At 37.7% G+C, this 12,428-nt stretch overlaps 1 protein-coding gene across 2 annotated transcripts in view; it reads right to left on the reverse strand.

The window, feature by feature from the left end:
• Positions 1-1,718: 1,718 nt before the first annotated feature.
• Positions 1,719-12,428, reverse strand: part of LOC102509421 (cytochrome c oxidase subunit 7B2, mitochondrial) — a 112,515-nt gene continuing 101,805 nt past the window's right edge. For both annotated transcript variants that reach the window (XM_014558125.2, XM_032496916.1), the window contains exon 3: positions 1,719-2,235. In XM_014558125.2, the coding sequence (XP_014413611.1) occupies positions 1,930-2,175 (246 nt within the window). In that variant the 5' untranslated portion in view covers positions 2,176-2,235 and the 3' untranslated portion in view covers positions 1,719-1,929. The remainder of the gene's footprint in view (positions 2,236-12,428) is intronic.

The following is a 12,428-nucleotide window of genomic DNA, read 5'->3' on the forward strand; positions in this document are numbered from 1 at the left end:
AAAATGTATGAAAACTGTAAGAGAGTTTGGATGTGGAACAGGAGGAAGTTGCACACTTCTTCTGGTAAGAGGTAAACTAACCACTTTGGGGAATCACTTAGCAATACTGATAAAGCAGAAAATGAGTATTCTCTCAGACCTACGCATTATACACCTAGAAAGGATCCTAGAGGGATTCTCACATATTAAAAATGGGGTGGAATATGTAATGTCCTTTATCCAGAGAATAATGGTATCAATACCTACTTGAGCCTGAGCAATAGTACACTTACCTTGGACTTGATCATCCAGGAGGAGGAGGTGGTCTCCACTGCCAACTGTGGTATCACCCACAAGACAGCTCCCAGTGATCCCTGCCTTGAGTCAACCATGATCTTGTATAATCCCCTCCCCTTTTGCATGGCCTTGATTTAATGTTTCACTTCTAGTGGATAAAATAAGGTAGAGGTGATGAAAAGTCAGTTACAAGATTAGGTTACAAAAAGACTGTCGCTTCTTTCTTGGGCACCCTCTCTTCCTCTGTTATATTGTAAGCTGCCCTACGGAGAGACCCACAGGACAAGAAACTGACATGTGCAGCCAAAATCCAGCCAGGCCCTGAGACCAGTAAACAGCCATATGAGTGAATTTAGATAGGGATCCTCCCCCTGTTGTGTCTTAAAATGATGACAGCCCTGACTGCCACCTGGATTGCAGGAAGTGTAAGATCCTGATCCTAAGGCATCCAGCTACTTCATGCTCAGATTCTTGATCCACAGACTGTAAGATAATAAAAATTTGTTGTTTGAAGCAATCGAGTTTTAAGGTAATTTGTAAAATATCAATAGATAACTAATATATCCTCCAATAATCAATGCAAAACCCATAGTGGTAAACAAATTCATTATTTTCAGAATAAGGACTCTGAATTATCCCATTAATTTATTAGTTTAAACAATAATTACTGCAGACCTGATTTGTCAGGCCCTATGGTAGGAAAAAAAACAAAAAACAGTCCCTAACCTCTGCTTTAATGGAGTTTTGCAATATAGACAATAAATAATACTATACATCCTGTATCAGAAGATGATAATCCTATAGAGAAAAATAAAGCAAGTAAGCAGGATAGACAAACCCTGGTCTAAGAAGGGGTTGCAACTTTAAAAAGGGTAGTCAGAGACCTCTGCAAAGATAATATGCAAACAAACCCATGAAGAGTATGGTGGAGTGAGTCATCCAGGATCTGGAGGCAGTGCATTCCAAGCAGAGAGGAGCAAATTCAAGTCCTGATGCAGGAGTGAAACTGAGCAGTGCAGCATCCAAGGGGCCTGTGCACCTCTCTAAGGACTTTAGCTTTAGCTCTGGAGTAAAATGGGAAGCCATAGGGTTTTGAAAAGAGGGGTGATATTACTAAACTAATGTTTTAAATAATCATTCTGACTGCTGTGCTTTAAAAAGATTGTGGGGGGCCGGGGGGGCAGGGTAGGCTTGGGGGTCAAGTGTAAAACAAAGGAGACGAGCTAGAAAGTTTTTATAATTCCAGTGAAAGTATGTGGTTCAGATCAGGGAGGGAAAGATAAAGGATGTGAAAAATGGTCAATTATGAATATGTTTTAAAGGAAGAGTCAATAGGATTTGCCAGACAATTAAGTTAATTTGTAAACTACATATATGTGTATATCTACTGAAGGATACCCAGAGTAAATCACTGAGCCAGAAAAATACATGCTCGTTAATAATACTTTCAAACATTTATTATTCATAATCCCCTGTAATCTATACCCACTGCTACTGCCTTTCTTCCAGGCACTATAATGACTATTTTCAATGACTTTTCAAAGGTTTCAAATGCATTTTATTTCTTCAATTATGCTGTATGTAAATGAGCAACAGTGTACTTAAATGACAAGTTGATTTTGAAACAACTCTGTATTACAGTAACTTTGATGGTTACTCATCATTCCACGCTCTTGGAGTGACTCTGCCAACAGGGGACAGGTTCCATTTTATTCCAATCTGTGTGGTTGTAAACACCCATGCAACAAGACAGAAAGTGGCTCCACCGGCTAGTAGAATATTACCATATTTGTCATGAAAATCTGGTGACTGTTTGGAGTGGCTCTGTCTTGCCCTAATTTGCTGAATGCTTTGAATCTTCAGACTACTTAGTGCATTTCTGACCAAGGGAAACATCATGGAAGATGTGATAGAATTGCAGTTGACTGAAGTTTCTGGTCTATTTCCTTGCAAAGAAACCTGGAAAAACAAAAGACAGGCAATGACATCTGATCTACATTCAGTTTCACCCACACCACTCCTTACAGTGTGGCCAGGGACGTGAGTTTTGATATCACAGATGTCTGGATCTGAGGCTCAGCTCTGTCACTGATTAGCTATATGAACTTGGACAGTTAGCTTACCTCTCTTTACCTTAGTTTCTTCAATGGCAAACTGAGACAATGTCTGGCTGATAAAATGGCTACAGTGGCTAAAATTTCCAACATGCCCCAATAGTCCGATGACCTACGTGTCTACTAAAAACTCCAGTTTCAGTCAGAATTACAAGGGATTCACAGGGTATGTCATACCTCCTCGTCCTCTTGCCAATTTCCTGTATTCCTTTTAATCCCCTTCCCCTACTCCCTCACCCTCACTTCTCTATCTCTACCTGTAATTCTTGTCTTGTACCTTCCTACAGGTAAAACTCTACTTGCCTTTTAAATCCCCGTCTAGAAGTCACTACTTCTACAAAGTCTTCTTCAAACCTCCCTAGGCTTGAATAAGCCCTTCTTCTCTGGGCTTCTACACTGCTTATAATCTTTCTTCCATAGCATTTAACATGATGCATTGGCTTCATCATTTTTAAAAACAGACTTTACTTTTAGAATAGTTTTAGGTTCACAACAAAACTGAATGGAGAGTAGAGTCCCCATAGACATCCTGACTCCACACCTGTATGCCTTCTCCATCCTGGACCAGAGCAGCACATTTGTTACATTTATTACAATCAATGAACCTTCATAACAGTCCTTTATCATATATGCCTTTTGCAAATATTTGCTTCCAGCCTGTGGCTTGTCTTATCATTCTCTTGAGGAATTATCTTTACATTCTCCTCCGATAGTCTGAAAAATCTTCAAGAGCAAAGGATGTATTTTGCATACACAGTAGATGACACAAAAGTGTAGAATGAACATTTTTGAACCAATCTGAGATATGAATGAAGTCTGGTATCCTCATAAGAAGTTAAAACCAACTGAGAGTAAGCCTCAAATCATGAAATCAGATGCACATATCCTAATAGCCCTAATTTATATTTTTTAAACAAATAGTTATACTGAGCAAGAGATCTAGAAGCAGAAAAACATGGATGAGTTCTGTCAATTCCTCTTCTTTGTGCAGGCTGTCAAACAGTGCTCAGTCTCCAGCAATGACATATGTTAACTGTGGCCCAAATGCAGGCAACAAAGCTACAAAAGGGCCTGAGGTCAGTACTTGAAAACTTATAACTGTTCACTGAGATTTGCCAACTGAAATGATTTTATTCCCAACTTAGAAAACAAGACCCTAAGGTTTTCTTTTATTTCCTACCAGATGGTAAAGTGGTACTCTTCGTGATTGTGACAAACAGGGCAAAAAAAAAAAAAGAACCAAATGCATTTCCTCTGAGGTTCCAAACACTCAGTTTTTTTTTTTTTTCCTGTTAGTCATGAATCTCTCCACCAAAAGGCACTAGTTTTAATCTGAATTGAATTCAGAGAGCTGGTTGAAGGTGAAATGGATCAGAGTATGACAGGTGCAGCCTTAATCCAATACAAAAGCACTTGTGCCACACAGAGCTTTTGGTCTTTAGGAAGGTACAGAACCAGAGAATAATTTGTGATAATAGGGATCTCTTGTGGGTCATCAACCCATGCCTGCTGCTTTATGACAAACTGAGTTCATTATTCCTATCCTCACGCTAAGTTGAAAGTCAGATACATTGTCTCTAGTGACACTGACTGCATCCCTTTGTAGCTTAGTTCATTCTTTGGCTATTCTCACCTCTGTGAAGCTGTTCTTTTCTATCTAGTCTGAATTTGCTTGTACCAATAAGTGTCCATTACTAAGAATTTTCTATTAGGAACTCCTTCTGTAGTTAGTAGTTGGCATTTCATCCTATAATAAGCAAACTGCAGTCTTTTCATTCCTTTTTTTGTTTTTCCTTGTCAGCATTAGCTACATCCGTCTCAGTTGCCTTCATATCTGCCTTTTATCTACTTTTGTTTATAAAACACATGTAAGAGCTAGTAACCCACTGATTAAAGAAATTTTCCATCTCGCTGAACTCCACATGACTTATTTCTACAATAAATTTTATGTTATTGAAGAGCCTTAAGCCTATTATCCAAAGAACTGAAGTTATAGATTCTAATATCCATATAAAAGCATAAAAAAGGAAATTCAGTAATGTAGTGCAGGTAAAGAAAATGTTTCTCAAAGTAGATGCTTTCTGATGAAAACAGACTACAAAGAGATGGAAGAAGACAGATTTCTCTAGGCAATAAGAACAAAGTAGAGGTTCTCTCATGCCTGTGGCAATAAAAAAAGAAATATGCTCTGAATAAATATAAATAGTTAAAGGGAGTGAAGTATCCTATGAGGATGAAAAGGAAAGATTGACTGTCTCATCTATTTTATACCATAATGTTGAAGCTCAGTTCAGGAAAAATAACAAATACTTCAATCTAACTGCGATAAAGAGGTATATAGATTTGAAGCTTCACTGGTAACAATAATAATTTTAAATCACTGGAAGGCCATAAAAAGAAGTAAAGCCATAATGCAGGAAGGAAACTAATGTTTATTGAATATATACACCTGTTTGCCAGACATCATACCAGAATTTTGCACATCTGCAAAAACAGTGCAAGATGGTGATGATTTATCTCCATTTTACACACAAGAATAAAAGTCAGGACAAGACTTGAACTCAAGTCCTGATTCTAAATCCAGTGCATTTTTCAACTGCATCATGTTTTCTTAAAGTATATTCCATCCTGAGCATTGGAAACAAACAGACAAACACACAAAACAAACATAAAACTAGCATGGTTACCAGAGATGGGTCCTTAGTTGAAAACGGTTCACTTCAGTTTACTATACATTTATGGAGTGATGAGTGGTGTGGCAGGGCCTGGGGTGGGTCCCAGTGCTATCACCCCTACTCTTACGGTAGCTTATGGTGGAGAGAGGGGATGAACACAGCACTGTTATAAGGGAGGAGACAGGCCAAAGAAGAGCACAGGGAGGAGAGGTACGTTTCAACCTGAGGTTCAAGGAATGGTTTTAGAGGAAACGACAAGTTGGCTAGATCTTGAAGGATGAATAAGAAATATAAAAAAACAAAACTGGTTGGGAAGAAAATGGAGACCTAATAGCAAAAGCAAAAGCACAGAGAGCTGGAATAGTACGTGTGCGGGCAGCCTGATGAGTAACACTAAGTAGTAAGTGTTGAAGCAGCAAATGCCCACAGATGAGCCCGGAGGGAGGAGGAAAGGACAGCAGCACGCTGAGGACATCCTATGCCGTAACATGGCATTTGAACTCAATTCCGTAGGTCATTGCTTCCCACTGTAGAGAAAACAGTGCTCACACGCAAAGCCTTTTCTGTAGTTAACAATGACAATTCTTAATTCTGTGTTTTTTAGCTTCACAATATTAAAAAGGAACATAAGAAAATAATATGAGATCTGGCTGGTATAGCTTATCGATTTCTACTACCCGTGTTATCTTTGTTCTGCATTTTGGTTGCACTAGTATACATTTATCTGTCCTGGGCTAATGTGAAAAGAATGGAGGCAGCTTTTATATTTAAGTAATGTGTTCATGTCAGAGCAGAACAAATACTTAGACAAATGGAGTCAAGCCACAGCCTATTATATAGCAAAGCATTTGAAAATACAAGAACTTAAGGCCACTGAAAGCAATGTTACAGTTTCAGGACAATATTAACTGTCATAACTGAATTAATATGCAAATTTGAATATTCTTCTGTTGTACAGTTTGGTTCATTTTTTAATATGAAAATATATTTTGGTTCCATAATTGTATTAGCTTTAAACATAATGAATTTGATTTTATGTTTACACACATATAAGTGCTTTTATAATAAATTAATTTAAGGTAGTACAAGTTGAGATGAAATAATGTGTTTCCTCTTTAAAAAACATGCCATATGTGAAACAAACAAACAAACAAGCAAACATGCTATATGTAATCTGAGTTTGGGAAACATTCTTATTGGTGAGGAGAAACCACTGATTGGTTTAATCAGGAAAAGGTTAAGATGAGGAAAAAAGCACTTTACAAAGATAGGTTAGGTGAAGAAAGGGTAAGAAGATGGCAAAAGTAAGTGGCAGAAGAGCTAAGAGGTCAGTTAAGGGTTTATTTCAATGGTTCATTAAAAAGATGATGAAGACCTGAATTAAGTACTGATAACAGAGAGAGAAAGGAGATAGAATTGAGATATATTAGGGAAAAAGTCATACTGATTTGGAAAATAAGTTACTCTAAGTAAATTGTGTATTCCATTCACTTAGCCTCTTGGTTAAGATTATGACCAAAAACTCTGTTGCAATTTCTGCTAAAAATCAGCAGACATTGACACTGCAACTTTTAGCTGATCCCAGGAAATTAGAGTTTGGGCAATCTAGGTATAGAATGCAGCAAGGTCAAAGCAGATATAATTGAGGTGTGCTCGGAATGACAGGTCTAGCTACCTGAGCAGAAAAAAGAGGAGGAATCCTAAAAGGATTTACTGGTTGGTCCTAAAGAAAAAAAAAAAATCAATTTCATTCAGTCTAAGTATAGCCGTAACCCAGACCAATAAATGACCTGCTTAGCTTTGATACAGGGCTTTCTATCTAATTTCAGGAAGAAAATTGGAAACTGCATCCTATTTCTCAAATATGCCCATTTAGTACTATTAGAAATCCCACAGGGAGATGATGCTCAAGAAGCAATTAAATGAATCACAGGGTTTCCCAACCTGGATACTATTGACATTTTGATCCAAAGTAATTCTCTGTTGTTGGGGGATGTCCTGTGCACTGCAGGGTATTTAGTAGCATCCCTGTCTCCATAGACTACATACCAGTAGTACCTCCTCAGTTGTGACACCAAAAATCTATCTCCAGACATTATCAAATGTCCCTTGGGGAGCAAAGTCATTCCCTATTGAGAACCACTGTTATATACAGTGCAAAGTGTCTCTTGTCACTTCTCCCACAATCTTCTAAATGACATTGTTCTATTCAATACAGAGGCTTACATTCTAAGAACATACATTCCCTACCGTGGAGTGCATGAAAGTTGCCCATCAATGTATTTTTTTCCCTGAACTAATCTCAGTTTTTAAAATGTTGTACAGTACAACCTAGATTAATCACTTAATCTATCTAGGCATCTGCTTCCTCATCCATAAAATTAAAAAGAGGGACTAATTTGGCTTTTCCCAAACCTGCCTGATCCTCAGTCATTTGGAATCTTCGTTACAAAATGTAAGATTCCTGGACTCCAGCCAAACATACTGTAACAGAGTATTCGGGGGAGAGGGGTGGCCTGAGAGTCTATATTTTTTAACAAGTTCTCATCAGACAAGTTTATGGAACACTAAATCAGATAATCTCTAAGGTCCTATCCAGCTCTAACACTCTAGACCTTCCTAAAGAGAAAAACATGTTAGGAAGACCATTTATTCTTCTAGGCCACTGAAAGAGTACAATAGTAATTGAATTCGCCACCCTGGTAATTTAGAAAGCAGTACCTGAGTGACCTGAAAGAGTTACAGGGGCCCCCCGAGAACAAGTTAGTCAACAGAAACACCTGGCAGCATTTAAAAACATTAAAAGCACTAGTAACAAGGGCGTTCTGCTGTGTAAGGTATGAGACACTTTCAAAGCTAAGGCTCCTAGACTCCATCACTCAACTGAATAACACCTTTATTTCCACCTGTTTTTATTTCTGCTCTGCTTTTATAGCTTCAGAATATTGACACAAAATAAGAAACAGTAAAAAGGCAATCTTCTTGAAATGAAAATGCATATAACCTGCAGTGTCTTCCCTTCATTTATGTATTCCTCAGAAGACAAGGCAACTCCAGGAGGGATTCAGTCTACATGGTGCAGTGTCTCCCATCACGACTCCTTAAGCCTTTAGCCTTTTTGGAACAGAAATTCTGGGAACCCTGCATGAAGCAATGCTGTTGGTGGAAATGCTGAGTAATACTTCTGTTTCATACGTAATGGTATCACCTCCTGAGTTCACTGAACTGATGGATGGACAGCCATTTGCTTAAGGCTGTGGACTATGTCACTTTATTAAGCCTAAAAAGTTACAGAAATGGCCGTTACCCGAACAAATTAAAAGACAGATTACAGTGGTGGGTTATTATGCCAGGAGGGAGACATGACAGAGTGGACAGCTTGTGAGCTGATGTCCTCGAATGGCACATGTTGCCTGAAGAGTGCAGGGCTGTAAGCTATGTACTGTCCGTCACAGTCTCCCCACGGTCCAAATGCACAGACCGCCTCTATCCTATATAGGAGACTAAAAGCACTCAATAATGTCCATCCTGGGAATAATCTCAGCGCTCATTTAGGCAATTCCTTTTATGAACCTAATTACATTAATGCTGTTCACACATTAAGCCCCCATTACGTTTTCTTTAGTCACAAAGTACTTACAGCTATATTTGTTTTTCTCCCTTCCTGATAGCTACGTGTAAGAGAACAAAACAGTAACAGGCTGGGGTCTTTTCTCCATGCCCACTGCAAGTCAAAAGCATGATCATGCAATAATTCTTTTTGTGTTTTCTATTAAACTTTAGTAGGCCCAGCAAATTTCCTTAAAGTGGATATCCAGGCTATGTTTACATTACAATCTATTTCAAACATTGGAAATATGTAACCTTGTTATTTCAAACAATGTGCTAAGTGTTAGAAAGGGGGCCACTGTGCTTCCTCTCAAAAGATTTTATATTAACTGCATCCCATGGCTCATAGATTGTTGTGTAGTCTGGTCCAGCTAGAAGAGTACTTCGTATTTCAGTGGATCCAGCAGATCAAAACACCTGGATAAATGCACAGCATTTCTCCAACTTAATCTTGGAAAAGAGATTGTGGTTATAAGTACATTCTAGAAACTTTCAATATTGTTTCCAGAAAACAATATGGAGCCAATGAAAGACATTAGGAACGTGAGTTACGGGGTCAGATTTGCCTCTTAGACATTACTGTGGTGTGGGGGAAGAGTCTGCAGGGGAATGATGCAAATGATAATGAGTAATGATAAGGACTTGAACTTGGACAATTCACCCAATTAAAGTTTTTAAATGTGCCAGTCCCTAACTTCTGCAGTCTTCATATTTCTGCATCCAGTGCTTGGCTTTGCAGAGCCAGACCACAATTCCTTTGCAAAGGCACCTAAAAGTGACAGCCTTTGAGGATCCACCTCACACCAATGGAACTCTCAGACCTTGATGTATGAAGTGGAATGTGAGTTTTTATTTTATTAACTTTAATGGAAGAATATTTCATTCCAGTGAATGGAATACATAATTTACCTTTTAGCTTAATTAGCTTGACACAGATTCCAGTCCTAAAGTGCCCTTCTATCTGTATTCCCCTAAGAGGTGCCTATTTCATTAGTTCTGTTTGATGCTAGTGGGTGTTACTAACAAAACGGGCTTCAGCCTCATCTATGGTTGGGGAATACGTGGTAACAAAGTCAAATTTTTTTTTTTAATTGAAGTACTTCTCTAGCCTCTTGTGGTGCTGATGCACACAGTGATTCTCTGAGAGGGATGCCACGCGGTGCTTTCCGAAGTTACCTAACATCCCATGTTTTTCCCCTCCAGAGCCTATCTCCATATTAGTGTTTTCCACCATACACTTGAAAGGATGTCTCTGTGTTCTCAATGCTGTTACATCATTGCACTCATCTTAAATGGTTTAATAGTTCTAGGAGGCATTTCACAAACCAAATCACTTCCTTGTGGGGACTTGTGACATATGACTCAGGGAGTATGGAGTGTGTGATAAGCCTGCAGTATCTTAACAACCCTCATAGCAATTAACGTTAGCCTTCATTATGTGATTCTAACTTCTGCAGTTTTAATATTTGTGCAGATGTCTTACTCCCCTCCCCACCTACCTTTATTCACTAAATGCTCTATGATTCTGCAGTGGCCATTAGACTTGCATCAATGACTCCTCAGTGCATATTGAAACTTTCATTTAAATCTTGAAATGAAAATGCACAAGGCATTTCTGTCTTTAATCTAAGTATGTCACTGACATATTTACATAAAAATAAAGAAAAAATTAAAATATTTAACTTTTAGGTATCAATTTAATTTTGAAAGACCCATTTACCAAGTGTTTCCATTTTTAACAAAAATTGTTTTCAGTGGCTAACCAGAAATTAGGCCAGTAACGGTGTACTCCAGAAGTTAATTTGATCAAATCCAAATTCAGATTGAAATATTTAGTACTACAAAATAACCCTTTCCTCCTTGTTTCTGAAAACTCCAGATTTTTTAAATTTCCAATTTGGACAATCTCTGCCCTCCTGAACTCTGCTAAAAACATATCTGTAAATAAAATCTTTAAAAGTAAGACTTTTGTCATTGCCATCACCTGGGCAACTTAATGGGCCTTTGCAGAGAAATTCCATTTGATGAGAAGAGCACTTCTCAGTCCTGAAGTGGTTACTGTGATCACTTGTCAAGCTGTTTTACCAGACCAGGTCTGTCTTTAAGCATATTTTTTTCTTTTCACTTTCATAAAATTTTGGAAACTTTTCAAAAACTTTTAATAAGATGTTGACGTTTTATCTTTTTTTTTTTTTTTTCTCTCTCTCTTCCATTTAGGATGCATTATTTGGAAGTGAAAAGACTTTGGCCAGAGGGGCTGACTTTGGTAAACTGATTTTTTTTTTTTTTCCCCTTGTAGATGCTTTAGAAGAAACAGTAAGATAGAATGCACTTTGCCAAACCTTGGGGCAGGGTGCTTGCTTTAGTGAACTGACATTTCATTTTAGTTTTTAAGTCCCTGAGGGAAGAAGGCTAAAGAAGAAAGCAATTCTGAAGGAAGTTATCCATCTAAACACATGCAACAGAAATTCAGACTACAGATTCTTCTTTTGAAATTCTAAAATTTCCAGTTGGAATTCTGGCTTCAAAGACATTACTTTCAGTTTCTCTTTCTTTAATCTAATGGAGTGTAACATTTCACAGACTAAAAGGGCATTCTTAAACTAAATTAGTATAATTTAACAATTTGAACATTTGTTAATTGGAAAAGTAAGATTTATATGCAAATAGGCCATAATTTTCATTACACATATAAATTATACAGATTTGAACCATTGCTGATGCCAGAACTATGAGTTTATTAAACAGATACTGTATTTTATCACATTCGTTGAATCTAAATCATAAGATTTGAAAGACCGAAGACATCACTTTAAATTGCCATTTAGTGCTTATAGTAATCTTTTGGTACTGGTCATTCATGACTTGGTACTACAAATATATGTTGAAGAAGAACATGGGTAGAAATAGGAGAATGGGGAGGGGAGAATAAATAGATAGATTGAGCTACTCCTTTCCTGGATTCACATTTTAATTGAGGAAGACTCAAAAATATGTATATATTCTTCTAATGCAAGCTAGTTACAAAAGAGGTACAGAGATCTAAGTATAGAAACAGGTATGGAACCTGAATGCTTTGCCTTCCTCTAGAATCAGGACATTGTACTGAGAATGGAAGATGGATGGCTTCCTAAAAGCAATCAGATGCCGTTACCAGAAGGTGGAATGCATATTGAATGGTCAAAACCAAAACAAAACAAAACAAAAAACAAATAAATACCACAATACTGAAAGAAAAAACAAAACTGATCTAATTACAGGTCCATTGGAGTGGGAGTGGAAACACAGAGATTCATTCATTAAATAACAGGGATCAATGGACTAGCTTCTCTCTAATTTCTTCCATCTCTGACATTTTGTTTCTACATCAAAAGTTTCAAATAAACGTGTTCTACTGGTGTAGAGAAGTCACTACAAGGAGCAATTAGGACTGTGTGAGGATGGGTACATGAACACTCTTTTTTCTGCTACTTATTTCCAGAACTGAAAGCTGCCCTTTCAAGTTTTTGCATAATGAAAAGATCCCCTAGAAAACCTTAAATAGCATTGTGATTATTTTGTTGCTTAAACAGGATTCAGTTAAGCTCCTATCATGTGACTGCAGCCTGCTAAACACTGGAGTTACAAAGCTGGCTGAAAAAGGTCCATTCTTCCCAAGAATGCTCAGTGGGGAGAGACAGACAGAAAATCATAAGGTTTCAGTGTAAAAAGTGTTATAATAGATATGATCAGGATGCTATGCCACCAAAAATAA

This window comes from Camelus ferus, chromosome 2, assembly GCF_009834535.1.
Source record: "Camelus ferus isolate YT-003-E chromosome 2, BCGSAC_Cfer_1.0, whole genome shotgun sequence".
In the NCBI taxonomy this organism is placed as follows: Eukaryota; Metazoa; Chordata; class Mammalia; order Artiodactyla; family Camelidae; genus Camelus; species Camelus ferus.